Source organism: Anneissia japonica, unplaced genomic scaffold (genome assembly GCF_011630105.1).
Source record: "Anneissia japonica isolate Jap-2015-1 unplaced genomic scaffold, ASM1163010v1 scaffold287750_len332794_cov232, whole genome shotgun sequence".
Taxonomy (NCBI): Eukaryota; Metazoa; Echinodermata; class Crinoidea; order Comatulida; family Comatulidae; genus Anneissia; species Anneissia japonica.
In genome coordinates, this window is record NW_022723669.1 from 234,112 (window position 1) to 248,995 (window position 14,884).

Genomic DNA, 14,884 nt, shown 5'->3' on the forward strand with positions numbered 1-14,884 from the left:
GAATCATGCACTGAGTATTCAATACATTTTCACGACAGGTTGGGCAAAATACATATAGGCCCCTAATTGATTCTCCTGACGCAAATCTAGGTATTGTCTATTCCATCACGATGATAACAATTACCATTCAATAATAGAACAGTCATCGACCTACTCGCAGTGAACTGAATCTAAAATGTATTGATGAAGTTATGATGATCTGAAGTGTTTGAAAACGTACACAATAATAGTTGAACCAACTTTAAAATACTGTACCACAAACACAAAATGAGCGTGACGATATTGTATTGCTTTAGAAATGTGATTTCAAAAAGTATATTAGTCCATCGTATACGTAAGGGCTTGTATTGTTGTTTTGTTTTTTTTACTTGCAGAGTTTGGGAAATAGGTAGGCCTAATAGGTAAATTGTAATGAATATAATCAATAACTATAGCCTCTAAAACCTAATATTATTGAAGGGTGCTTTTAAAGTTTGAATAGGATTTTTTTAAAGTTAAATTTTTAGATCATTATACCTATTGAATGAGCCCTAATAGCCCCGGGCCCCAGTGCTGTGCACTGACTGCACTGCCCATACCTACGCCACTGGACCTGAGTATTATTAGTGGTTACATAACGTTCGCTATGCACTGTATCATGTGCTATAGAAGTGGAAGACCATAATGTATTGGGAATGTACCGTACCTCTCTCTCTGGTGGGCCTACAGTACAATCAGTTTAAAAGTGTAAGGTATAGGATAGTGTGGATTTTTAAACATTTTTCTAATGGTAATGTTCAAAATAAGGAAAAAAATTTATTTTGAATTCTCACCCTGACCTTGGGCGAAGTGGACGAAGGTTTGGATCCGCGTCTAGTTAGCATGAATTTTGTAAGCCAGGACCCATAGTGTTTTGTTACGTTTCTTCACAGAGGGGGGAACGAACCCCCACCCCCTGAGCCCCCTGGATCCGCCACTGTGATTAGAATCAAATATAGAATTTAAGCTAACAAAAACAACACATCCAAAACAAGTCTGTTATATTAGGCCTGTATTGAAAAAAAAATGTAAATTCAAAAATTCGGCCAAATATAGTTTGACCGTGACTTTTCAAACGTTACGGCCAGGCAAATTTTTATACGGCCAGGTATGAGGAATCTGGCCGTCAAAAAGGCCAAATGGCAACCCTGGCCAGGAGCCCTGTACCCACACTGGGGCTCCGCCTCTTAACCCCGGAGGGGACAGCGTCCCCCACCCCCAGCTGGTGTAGTCAGGCATTTCAAATCTCTCAAGTTGGTAACTATGATGGTGGTTATGATGATGATGATGTTGATGATTGCTCTAGCGATGATAGTGATGAAAGTGGTGGCAGCGGTGGTGGTGTCGGTGGCGGCAGCGATTGATTGAATTTATTTGATTTAAAAAACATCAATATTCATATGCAGACAAGGAAATAAAAGAGAATAAAACGACAAAAAAGCGAAGGTTCTTAATTGCCTAAAATTAAGAAAAAGAAACAAGACAAGTTGCAATGTTGTTTATATACAGGGATAGCCCATGAAAGTAGTTAAAAAAAACCCTTATTATTTGCAATGGGGTCCTTAGTTCAGGACAACATAACATCAAAATTCAAGAAAAAAAAAATACAAATGAAAATGTATAAAAATATTTTGAAATTGTACCAAATCCCAACTCATTAGGTCTAAAAAATTGTAAATAATGTCCTTTGATTAAATAATGTATAAATATTAGGTCTACATAATTTATACTGTAAGTTGAATTGTTAAATATATGAACCAGTAAAATAATTTGGAGAGTGTGGCCTGATGTTTAAGTTCTGAAGATTCTGGCAAGATGATGATAATACGAAATATCATGCAGCAGTGAAGTTATAAAGTCTGAATTGAGGAAGCTAGAAAAACCACTCAAAAAATCACGTAAAGCAGAAGCTGATTTGAATTTTCTTAACTGTAAACAATGGACCTTTCCACTAAGCCCCGTCCCTTAGATATTGTTGCTAAGGTACCACAAGACGACAGTGTTAAAGCATACGCCAACACGTGCGTTTGTGGGACAACACGTGTGTTTGTGAGACGCGTGCGTATTCCTAGCGCCGTTCTGATTAGTCAGTTGTTAAGTTTGATTGACACTCCGGAAAGGTCTATTCAGCGTTTATCCCAAGTTTATATATGATTTAAATTTTCAATTTATTTGTTCAATTTATTTAAAAAAAAAACCCTTCAAATCCGAATAATTATAGGCCTAAAGCAAACTTTGACACATCGTACATGCAAAGACATAAAAAACACATCAAAATACAAATGGAAATCAAGCAATTAAATTGAAACAACAATTAATAAAAAACAATATTAATGAAATGAGCTCCAGATGAGCATGAATTACAGTGTAACTAAAAGTTAGCTCTTTAAAGTTGTGTAAAATGCACGTGCTGAGTCTCATGTAGGCCCTATTCTAAAAACGGATACATCTGACTGAGAAACTGTCGTAACACTATCAGTTCATCCATCTTGGATTTCAAATTATACTTCATCGTTTCATCGTTTTTGTGCATTTTATAACGTAATAAATAAATAAATAAATAATAGTACTGTAGTAGAAAACCGGGAGGAAAACAAAAATTATCCATAGCAATCCAGTCTAGCGTATGAAGTCTCTACCAATGATGTCGTTGCAGATTTAAATGGCGCCCTCTATATAGTAGCGTCTTATCGATTATTTCCGCTGCTGAGAAGAAATTCCGTTTCCTTGCCGTGTGCTCGAAAACTCTGTAGTTTTGTGAGTGTATTTTTTGTATTAAAATGTTTATTAATTGATGTAATATAATGCATTTACATACTTTGGAGTTGCTTTTGTATTATTTACTGATTTTTATTGTCTAACATCCTGGTACTTTTATCCAGGTCTCTTTTCATCCTGGGCTTTGCTGCTGAAAAGTACCCGTACGGTAAACAAAGTACCATGTGAGTGAGTGTGGAAGCTGCTGTCCAATGTCTGCCCGGTGCAAGTGTGCCAGAAGCAGTTCGGCTAGGCTGGGCCTAGGCCTATTCAATGTTGAATGCGGTTATATACTCTTTATTATCGATGAATATGTCAAAATAGCAAAGCCAGTCTTTAAAGACTTCTATAACTGTTTCTGATACTATTGAAATTGTAGAAGGCCTACGCATTTTCGTTTTTTTTTTTTTATGCCTAGCCTAGGCCTAGGCCTACTCTCTTAGGCTAGGCCCAACCAAGCATACCTCTGCCGCTAGGCGGGTGACAGAAGATCGGGCCTGCAAGATGATTGGCCCAGGACGATCGGTCACATTGTGAGACGATCGGGCCCAACTTGTGCTAAGCTAGCAGAAGAGATCCTACAGTAGACTTGCAATATAAATAATAAACGAACACAATGATGAGCCTAGTCTAGTAGAAAGCTGGCCGTTATGTTTTCATTCATATGTATGTAATAATTAATAAGAACAACCCTAATAATAATGATGCCTAAAGATAGGCGAGGAGGAAGTATCGTAGCCTACTGTTGTAATAACCTAGTCTAACAGCTCTGGGTCAAACTCACTATTCAAAGGTTCTCAGTCAGTTCATATGGCTAGCAAATCCTCCTTCATAACTAGCAAACTTCTTTCATTAGCATTAAACATTTTATAGAAAATTTAATATTCTCCAGTGTCTAAGAAGGACTTCATAAAAAGAGAACCATTTGAATAGTGGTTGAACTAACTTGCTAGGTCCTAGAATGTTGCCGTATTAAGTATAATAAAAGGTTTGTATAAATTTGGGAATTTACAAAATTTACTTGTGTAGGCCTAGATCGCTGTAAAATATGAGAAAGTAAGCTACATTATTTACTGTGCCATTATTGCTTAGTTAGTAGTTTTTAATTGGAAATTGAATTAATTTTGATATGAATTTCTTTATTTTGCTTTACAGTCCTTAATATAAAAAGATGGAGGGATGCATGGATAAGGAAGCATCCTCCACAATTGTCCCGTTGGACTTAAGTTGTGAGAATCTAAGTGAAGATAGTGCAAAGCTAGATCCTGATAACTCAATTCAGTACTTGCTTGTACCTATGGACAATGGTGGAGGTAGGTGTCAATCACAAACATAATCATACAAGCTTTACAGGCCCGTATCTGTAGATGTGATCGGTGTGTATACCCCCAGAATCGAAAAAGGTCCAATTTTTAGGACAGCCAAAAATGTACTGAATATTAATTATTTTCTTTAATAAATTTAGAAGGGAATCTATTAATTTTAAACTGTTGTAATCAATCGGAACCCCACAATGGCCTACAGTACAGTACCTAAACTGCGATCCAAATTTTAGAAATCTTCTACCTATCTGATAATGATTAATTGATAATTACAGGTGAGATGATTGGATATAAACGAAAGGACAGTTCAGTTCTCAACAATTTGGTCATCAAGAAAGCGAAAGTTATTCGTGTAGGTGATCAGAATATTACAGTGGAGGGTTTGCATGAGGTTGAAGGTTGGTACTGAAATAATTGTTGCCATGGAAATAATTTACATTGTCAATCACATTTCCCTCAGTTAAATTGTTCTGGTGGTGAACTTTTAACTAAGGAGAAACTCAAGCATCAATTAGAAAATATTGGAAAAAAAGATTACAATTAATTTCGGATATTTTCTGATTCGTTTGTATTCTATTCTGTTATTGGTCCCAGGGTTGGATTCAGAGATGTCTGAATGTGGGTCCCCTGATTGAGAGAGAACACTACCCTAAGGGGATCCGCGAAATGTTTGTTTTCTAGACGCCCAGAAATAACCTATGAGGCCTTTTAAGCGATCAATAATTTTTTTTATTTTCCCCCTTTTTTTTACACTTTCTAAAAAAAGGGGTCCCCCCTTTTTTTTACACTTTCTAAAAAAGGGGGGGTGGGGTTCCCCTTTAAATCTGACTTCGACATTAGCCCTCCTTCTAAATACATGATGGTGCCATTAACAGATACTGAAAAAAAAACTAGACTAGACAGTTTCCACTACTGAAAGAGAACAGAAGTTTCAGTATTTATTACACAGAATTTTAATTGGCTGAGCAGTAGGACAGAGGCACTACTAACTTTCAGCCTTAATGTTCACGTTGCTTCTCACCCAGTGTTGGTTGGTATAACCAGATGTTCTTGGATGAGGACTTCAAAAAGGGAGGTCCAGTGTACGTATCTGATTTGTGTGCACTGTCTTTAAATAACCCATTGTATCTTTTGGAAGACTAGCAGCTACCCCACTACATGGTTCATTTCAACCTCTGGCATGGACTAACGTGAACATGAAGCTACTAGGCCCTATCTACAGATAATACAGTAGTCACAAACCATACCAATACGCATTACAACACAATGACACTTCAAGTTATGGGGTTATTCACCTACCTTTACTTTTACAAAAACAATTATTTAAAATAAGGAATGAACCCCCAAAAATATGTTTTTGAGGATTAACTTTAGATATTAGAGCATTTCTAATAATGGTTATCAATTACTGTTTACGGATTATTTTCTCCGTAGATACCGAGGTTGCACCATCATCAACTTCTGTTAACTTGTCAAATACTATCCCACAATTCACTCAAGAGGAGGTAAGTTCAAGTTTATTAAAAATCAGATTTCAGCGAGTAGCTGAATTGCAATGATTTATACATTAAAACAAGGATAAAATATATAAATAAAAATATAAACCATACATGAATAAAAAATTACATTGAAATTGAAAGAGAATGATAAAATTTACAAATTTAATTACAGTTGTTTACTTTGGTTGCAATGCAAATTTACAGTACATTGGAAAAGGCAGTACATCAAAACATTTACAACGGAAGATTTAAAATTAAAACAACATCAAGAGTATTTAATTATTTTATTGTTGCTGTAAGGACAGCTGTCTACAATGGATTGTATACAAATTGTGATTTTAATGCCCGTAACTCTATAATGACTTTTTTTAGTGAAATATAATTTTAATTTTTGTATTTTTTTTACAGAATACATTTGGCAAAAACAAAAGTTTTGATCCCATCACACAATCTTGGTTTACGTCAAAACAAAGCAAAGATAACCTGGCTGAACAAGGTAATGAAAATCAAGGCCTATGTCAAATTTACTAAGATGGTGTCTTTTTTGCAGGTTAAAACGTGTTTTGTGCCCGCATCCATCTGAAAAGATGCTCATGGCGCATCGACACAACAGTGCACTTCAAAACTTAAACTACCCAAAAATTTACTATTTATTGATTTTTTATATCATAGGTCATAACTGGAAGCAAGGAGTTTGGTCGTTAGATGAAATTGAAATACTAAAGAGAAATATTGAGGAATATATTGAGGTACCTTTCTTCTTTTGGCCTTTTTGGTTTAGTCAAGTGATTAGCCTTGCTACCACTCTCTTCCAATTTAGCGCCTTACAGTCATTACTTTTCAAAGTATTAATTGTTTTGTTGATTGGTTTGAGGTAACTTTACTATACAATAATATTTATCCATTCTTATATCAACACTTGTTAGGTCATTAAGAATATACTGATTATATATGTATTATTTAAATAGTAAATTTAGTACACTAATACTTGTATAGTATTATACAATATTTAAACATTTTTTCCAGCTTAGTTCCATTTTTATACAGTCCACCATTGAACCTAAATTTACTTATTAAAAAAAAACACAATCTTCCATTATCAAGACAGCAACTGAGTATATTTCTTCCTAGATTGAGAATTTAAGCAACCCTCAAGAGGTCATCTTTCGTATGAACAAGGATGAACGTAAGGGGTTCTACCGTTTTATTGCGAAGGGACTAAACCGCCCTCTATTTGCTGTTTATCGCAAGATTATTCGCATGTATGATAGTAAGAACCATGTCGGAAAGTAAGTGTTACTTTATCTGAAACTTTTATGTGTTATTTTAATTAATTTTTTTCATATATTTATTACAACCATGTTTTATTTTAATTCTCGTTTACCTTCATTAAAGTATTATTACTTTATTTTATACTGTCTTTAAATTGTTCAATGAGAAAGACAATGTGCACAACAAATTAAGCCAAGCCATAGCTCCATGGTAAAACTAAGCCACCCAAAGATGTTGATCAAGACAATTACACAAAGATTGTGGTTCTAATGCAACTATTGCCCATGTGATTTATATCAATGCTTGGGTACCACAAATACCCATACTTTAAAATGTTATTAATGTACAAACTTTGAAGTTCTTTTCATTGTTTGTAGAATCTTCTGCTGAAGATTGTTCCAATGTTTATTGCTTTCATTTTGATTGAATATGTTTTCCTTTGTATTTCTAGGTACAGTTTGGAAGATATTGAGAAGTTAAAAGAGTAAGTTTCAACTCGGCGTGTTATAAATTTTATTTTCTCTTAAGCTTTGTCTACACTATCAAATTTTGTGTGACAAAAAAGTGTGATATGCCCATATATGGGCATGATGACATCACACCATGACCATGTATAGGCATAGCATTACCATATATGGGCATGTCAAATTTTTTTGTCAAAGAAAATTTGATAGTGTGGATAGAGCTTAACAAGCACAATCTAGTGCAATCCAGACTCAAATTTTCTTGGGACAAATAAACTGTTGTATGCCTATATAAGGTCAATCATGATGTGATATCATTTTGACCATATATAGGCATGTCACATGTTTTTGAGAAAATAACAATTTGATAGTCTGGACAGGGCTTTATTGAAGAATGCTGATCAATATAAACACAATTTTATTTTGTATATCGTTCAGCAATGCCAAGTAGTGAGGGTAGGCCGATTGCAAACTTGTTCTGCCCTCTATTGCTTATTTATTTCAGGAAGTAGCTGGAGTTAGGCTGCCCTTCAGTTCCGCCGTGATCAGCACAAAAGATGTGTATAAGAGACAGACATGATATTGAGCATTCCTCCTACTATGGGCATAGATAGATCTTAGTGGACATCACAGCATGACCATGTATAGGCATAGCATTACCATATATGGGCATGTCAAATTTTTTTGTCAAAGAAAATTTGATAGTGTGGATAGAGATTAAAGCTGTCCAGGCTATCAAATTTTATTTGACATAAAGATGTAGCATGCCTAAATATGGTCATGATGACATCACATCATGACCATATATAGGCACATCATGACTATATATGGTCATGATGACATCACATAATGACCATATATAGGCACATCATGACTATATATGGTCATGATGACATCACATCATGACCATATATAGGCACATCATGACTATATATGGTCATGATGACATCACATCATGACCTTACATAGGCACATCATGACTATATATGGGCATGCAACAATTTTTTGTCATTTAAAATTTGATAGTCTGGATAGGGCTATCAGACAACACTTGATCAGACTTTTTGACGGTGTAGTATGCTGCAACTTTCAAAACATATGGAAAGACATATGTTTCATCAAATATGTCTGAAACAAGCATGCAGTACACTATCATATAAACATATTTTGTCTTTCAGTCTCCACGAACAGTATGGTAATGACTGGGCATCCATTGGAACAGAGATGGGTCGAAGTGCTTCATCAGTCAAAGATAAATTTCGTCTTCTCAAGCCCTGTTCTCATCAAGGTAATCTAAAATAATAAAATAATAAAATCTGTTGTATGCGCATATATGGTCATGATGTGCCTATATATGGTCATGATATGTCTATATATGGTCATGATGTGATGTCATTATGACCATATTTAGAGGATACTATATTTATCCAACATATAGTAAGTCTTGCTTTGCATTGTAACGAAGAAGGACCTTGGTTTATAAAGGTTGGCCTCTGGAAATGATTATTGAGTGTAGCCTAATTTTAGGGTGTGAAGACCTATTACAACTTGTAATGAAAACTAGTATAAAGTATGATTTGATTGGAAGTATTGTAATGTGATTTCATTGTAAGTACTAGCAAAGAGTATAAATAGAACAAGAGAGCCAACAACGCTCATTGGGAGCGTAAAAAAACGATACGCTCTACGCAGCTAGTGTAGGACGCCAACTAACGCTTGTATATGTTTTATTACCCAGTACTGCACCTGTCTCTTATACACATCTAGATGTGTATAAGAGACAGCTGTAGGTTTGTCTGTTTATCTGTTCTCCACAAGATACTGTACTTTTGTTTTCTGCTTACTGAGTTTACTTCTACCGCGTTGCGCAGCGCTGCACTGGGTAATAAAAAGAATATACAACCGTTAGTTGGCGTCCTACACAGGCATGACGTTTTTACGAACGGGACTTTGCTCTCTTGTTCTATTTATACTCTTTGGTACTAGTTACAACTTTGACCTGATAGAATTTACGAAATTCCAGGCAAATGGAGTCCGGAGGAGGAACAGCTTCTGGCCGAGTCTGTCTATGAGTTAACAGGTGCTGTACCTGGGTCAAGTGTAACTACAGGTGTTTCGTGGAACCAGGTGGCCAAGCAGGTGGGAACAAGGTCTGAAAAACAATGCAGAACAAAATGGTTGAACTACTTGAATTGGAAGAAGACTGGTGGAACATATTGGCTGAAGGAGGATGATGATAAACTTATTGAAAAGTAACTATAATAATATTGTTACATAATTTTAGTAGCGATAAAAATAATGATCAAATAGCCTCAATTAGCTTAACATTAATGAAATTCAATATTATCCTAGCAATAATAATGATAATGGTAGACTTATACACTGCATCACACTAAGGCCTCTGCGCTTTGCATCATCAATTACCCTGGTCATTGGAATAAACACAAACTCAAGTTTCAGGAGAGTATTCCATAACATTGCAGTAGCTAATCAGATCATGTGGCATTCAAACCCTACCAGGTATCCACTTTTACTTCTGGATTGGGAGAAGCAATGCAGATAAAGTGCATTTAAACCCTGACTGAGGTTGGGAAGCCAAACTGTCTATGCTGCATCAACTACTTCTACAACAGTGATTGTGATAATATTAATATAATATTGAATAATATGTACAACAAGAATGTTCATAATTTAATTCCTTTCCTTTGAAATTTGAATAGGTTGATAGCAACTGCCCAGCAGGTTGAAAGTGCAATCAATTGGGATGACCTGGCCCAAGGGTGGCGGAGTGTGCGATCTCCGCAGTGGCTACGTGCAAAATGGTGGGCTCTCAAGAGGCATGTACCTAACCACAATACACTCTCATTCCAAGGTATAACTTCTGTTTATAATATGAAAACATTTCTTGATGCAAGATCATTGCAGTTCCTGCCACTATTTGGGGATCAAATTTAGTTGGTCATTAGTGCAAGCTTTGTGACCTACTGTTGTCTTTGTTTCCAGGCTAGTAACGTTGGAATTTGTGGGTTTGACTCCCACCCAAATTTCTATTGCATTTAGTATAATGACTGAACATTCCTATAGTGTTGAGTGAAATGCTATTCTTATTAAACCAAAGAACTTAATATATCAGAAGAATGAGCTCTTCACATATTTTGCATTAAAATTGATGGAACATCCGCCCTCTCTAGAATTGAGGAAATAATTGTGACCATTTGATGGAGTGGAGAAATAAGGAAACAAACTTGAGCGGTGCCTTGGATTTATCTGTTGATTATAAACATATAGCGCCACCTCTAGGATGGAGGAAAATTGCTCCATGGACGCTCTCATCGACGTTTCACTATATCGCAAAGTGCTCTATTTTCTACTATTTATTATCTTTGATTAAACCTCTATTTTTTTTTTTTGGTTAAACATAAAATGTAGCATTGTCCAACCTAATATAAGATAAAAAAGACATATATTACATCAGGGGTTAAATCTACAGATTTTTACTACAAGCATGTTTTTAAATCAATTTCCAGCCAATTTTAGGTTATTAACAAGTGTATCTTTAATTTGAAATAGAAATATTAGCCCGGCTAAAATCAGGTGAAGTGCCGTATGGAACAAGACCCCGGGGTGATCCATCGGTGAATGTGAACCACATCGATACACTGACAGGACTTTCAACACAAATTAAGATGTCTGACCTTATAGGAAAGAGTTTTACGTTACAGCTGCCTATTCAATTCACAAACCAAGGTATGGCCACTAAAAGGAAATTAAGATGTTTGATTTAAGTTATCGGAGTAGCTTTACATTGCAGCAAGGCAATTAAATGTGTTTGAACTTCTAGGTAAAAGCTTTACTTACAGCTGCTGCCCATATCTCAAACTAAGGCAAATAAGATCTTTTTAATCCCAGGAGAGAGGTTTAACATTACAGCAAGTAATTAAGATGATGGTATTAGAAAGAGCTTTACGTCACAGCTGCGTCCATCTTGCATACCATCTCTTTTCACACACCAAACAGTACAGGCCATTAATAAGAAGCTCAGTCTTATAGAAAGGAAGCTTCACTTCCTACTGCTGCTATCCTTATTCTGATAATAGTGTACAAGGAAACCTTTGCCACTAGAGGGCAGCAATCAGATATTTCTAAATGTGCTGTTTAGTATAATTTACAGACGTAGCTCTTTCCATAAAATATATTCTCTCAAAAGCTGCTATCATCCTTTATATTTTTATCTAGAAATGCAGGTCTTTTTCAGGTTATATACAAATGGTGTGGGTTACAGTTTTCTTGTCTGCCCTAGGCATACATGCCAAGTTGGAGGTAGCTAATGGCTTGAGATTTGACAGGAAATAAACCAATTGGTGTGGGTCGAGGGCCCACCTAGGGCTCCGAAACATTTTGAGCTTAGATGCTTTCTAGTGCACTCTTAAGTAGATCTCTAGTGCTCACATAGAAATGACGTAATGTATAGCGCCATCAGTGTTAGTTTCCTACTTGGATAACATGTATGGGTAACTCTATTGTTTACATCTGTGGTCGATCCATTCTCGAAGCAATTGTAGCTAGAATAGGAATGCTAGATTTTCGATGATTCTAGGCCTGATAAACTATTAAATTGCGAAGGTTTCGAGTATTTCGATAAAAAGTTTGGGTTTAATAAAATAAAGCTTGAGATTAATGGAAAAACTTGAAATTTTAGGTGAGTGGCTTGGGAGCGCCAGATGCGTGAGACTTGGTAGGTATGCCTAGGGGCAGCAACGTGAATAGAAATTTGTAGGAATGACTTTGTCTAAGCACTTCATAACCTCAAGGAAAAGTACTATGTTTAAGTATTTGTAACATTTGTCATTAAATACAGGCTCAGGTCATTAAATTACCATTTATGCATTTGTTAAATAAAGGGAAACAGATGAAGAACTACAGGTTGCCATGGCAATATCTGCATCTGGGGAAAAAATATTTTAATATGTACAACTGATTTTTCTAAGGCACAAAAAAGTGCTTTTCGAAAAATCGGAAATGGTTAATGAGATACACTTTTTAATATTTAACAATTGTGGGAAAAGTTTGAAAAAGGGTGGTTATGCCCGTTCCCCTGAGCCAGATTATTCCTGCATTATTTGTACAAGATTGTTATTCTTCAAATTTTACATGTTACCTGTGTTCTAGCCCATTTCTTTATGAATACATCAGCCAGATTTTTGACTCAGTTGATTTCAAGACATCTCATCAATAGAGAGAGATTTTTAAAAATTATCTAATCATCATCGTATCATTTAGTGGCTGTTTTCTCATTTCCAGGGTTAGACATGGTTTTTTTTGTGTTACAGTTGTTTGATCAGACACTTTTACATTTTTTGATCTATGCCTGTTCCTCATCAATGTTTAGATCAACTCTATCACTTCCTGTTGCCATGTAATCTTCAGCCAACGAACTGGTATTCTTTCTGACACATACTAATATATGTACCATACAATTTACTGTACTTTATTTTATTTAAATATTTTATATCAAAACATTCGTTCATATATTAATATTTTATGGAAGATTTTTGCACATTCGTTATAATTTTATTTGATTCTTACATAAAGATCATTGAAATAGGTGGTAGTAACCCAGTGGTTCATTGTTGAAAGATTGAAATCCCAACTCTATAGAGGGCAGCATAAATATTATGGCATTCTCTAGTGTTCTACCAGTATCATTTTATAGCTGTGTTCACCAAATAGGCTTCTATGTCATGTATGCAGCAGCTGTGTCAGGAGGCACCTCTTTTACAGACCAGGAAAGAAGACTCATTACAGCAGACAACAACCAACTTCCGCAAACAGTTTTTCATTAATAAATAAAGTCATTTGGTTGCCAAGCAATTTTGGCTTAGATTGTTGCCGCCTCCTTGAAATTTATGTGATCTAAAATTGAAAGATTAATTTGCTGAGTGAATTGGTGATTAATAACTTTTGATCGGAAGTGACTCTACAAGCAGAGCTCAATGGTTGTCTTTTCTTATATATTTTTTTTCTTCATTAGTAATTTTGTTTGTTTATTAATTAGTGTTGAAAGGCAGTTACACTGTAAGTAGGGGTGCAGGGCAAGATTAAACCAGCATTGTATATAACCCAGTGCCAGTGGTAGGGCCTAAAAAAAAAATTTATTGTTTGAAGCTCCTCATCTGCCCTGAAAAAAAAAACCACAATACAAAATTAGTATCAAAAATCTATATAATATAAATATTTTATGGCCAATTTGATGTCAGCAAATATAAGGCAATATAATTAATAATGTATTTTATTTATTGAAATTATCACTGGAATAACAGTACAGTGTATATTCGGTCAAGTTATGGTTGATAAACTTTTTACCTATACTAGGCAGTATAAAGACTTGTAACCATTTATTTTAATTTATTCATTATTTATTTTAAATATAGAAAATCCTTTTTTTAATTTATTTCATTATTAAAAATAATTAGCATGGTCAAGGTTACAGTGATATTGGTTCAAAATCATTGAAGTTCAATTTCCATTCGCCACCACTTCCCTGGCAGGATGAGTATGTTACATCAATTTGTTATCTTATCTGACCTAGCAAGTTTTGCAAATTCAATTAAAGTTTCATAAAGTACTTTAGATTGAAATTTCATGCGTACAAGAAGAGTACACAGTTTCTAGACACGTATGAATATCGATGATTGATTTAGAAGTTGGCTGCATCTTGTTTAATTTTTGCGACACGTGCCTGGTATGATTATCTCCCATCATGCTATCTGACAACACCCAGGATTATCCGGTATAACTCCATTTTGATTTTTTACACTTTTAGGTTCAAATAACTCTCTGCAAATTGTGCAGTCATGGTTGGTTTGTCCAGTCAGATTCAGAAGTCGAATGATACAGTACACCATCATCAGTCACTCTGAACAGTATCTCTGTAGATAGAACTTATCATAAGTAAATGACAATACATAATATAATCTCAATTAGCACAATGATATGGAAACTCTTGATTTAATATATTTTGCTGTATTAATATGAAGTTTGAAGATCAAATCCAAGATGACTCAGACTAGATCTGCTTGACCAGCATCGTTAAACATGGTGTTGAAACCAATTAATATTGCATGGTTAAAAAAAAAACCTTACCAGCTAACCTCAGGGTAGTTCCTTGTTCTGTTAACTTTATTAGAGCTGAGAAGCAATCTTGATTATCAGCTTAAATGTCCATTGAAATTGGCTGTCATAAACTAAATAAAGTGCACACAGTAGTTGATTTTTTACTTGTTTACTTCTATAGCGTTTATTTTTTTGCTGATTCACTGGAATGAGGAAAAATATTATATCTATCTTCCACGCATTCGACCTCCGCATCACCATACAGGCGAACATCCACACCACCAACTTCCTTGATGTCACACTCAGCCTAAAAAAAATGGGTCCTTCAAGCCTTACAGCAAACCAAACAACCAACTACTCTACGTCAACAGCAAATCCAACCATCCCCCATCTATCCTGAAACAAATTCCCGCATCTATTAATAGACGCATATCCAATA

At 35.2% G+C, this 14,884-nt stretch overlaps 1 protein-coding gene and 1 long non-coding RNA gene across 8 annotated transcripts in view; one reads left to right on the forward strand and one right to left on the reverse strand.

Annotated features, from left to right (window-relative positions):
- The first annotated feature begins 2,693 nt into the window (after nt 1–2,693).
- The window catches only part of LOC117112323 (cyclin-D-binding Myb-like transcription factor 1), a 66,319-nt gene continuing 54,128 nt past the window's right edge, over nt 2,694–14,884 (forward strand). The window contains exons 1-12 of one of the 7 annotated variants that reach the window (XM_033255391.1): nt 2,694–2,775; nt 3,931–4,088; nt 4,373–4,495; nt 5,532–5,602; nt 6,005–6,092; nt 6,269–6,345; nt 6,728–6,885; nt 7,320–7,352; nt 8,511–8,620; nt 9,356–9,584; nt 10,053–10,204; nt 10,903–11,079. In XM_033255391.1, the coding sequence (XP_033111282.1) occupies nt 3,947–4,088; nt 4,373–4,495; nt 5,532–5,602; nt 6,005–6,092; nt 6,269–6,345; nt 6,728–6,885; nt 7,320–7,352; nt 8,511–8,620; nt 9,356–9,584; nt 10,053–10,204; nt 10,903–11,079 (1,360 nt within the window). In that variant the 5' untranslated portion in view covers nt 2,694–2,775; nt 3,931–3,946. Of the gene's footprint in view, nt 2,776–2,828; nt 3,442–3,930; nt 4,089–4,372; nt 4,496–5,531; nt 5,603–6,004; nt 6,093–6,268; nt 6,346–6,727; nt 6,886–7,319; nt 7,353–8,510; nt 8,621–9,355; nt 9,585–10,052; nt 10,205–10,902; nt 11,080–14,884 lie in introns of those variants that run through there. The other 6 variants (XM_033255394.1, XM_033255395.1, XM_033255393.1 and 3 more) reach the window with 6 other exon arrangements.
- Nucleotides 8,490–11,364, reverse strand: LOC117112325. The gene is made up of 3 exons (XR_004446018.1): nt 11,191–11,364; nt 9,332–9,484; nt 8,490–8,625 (listed from the first exon to the last, which is right to left on the reverse strand). It is a non-coding gene; the product is annotated as an uncharacterized LOC117112325 (long non-coding RNA).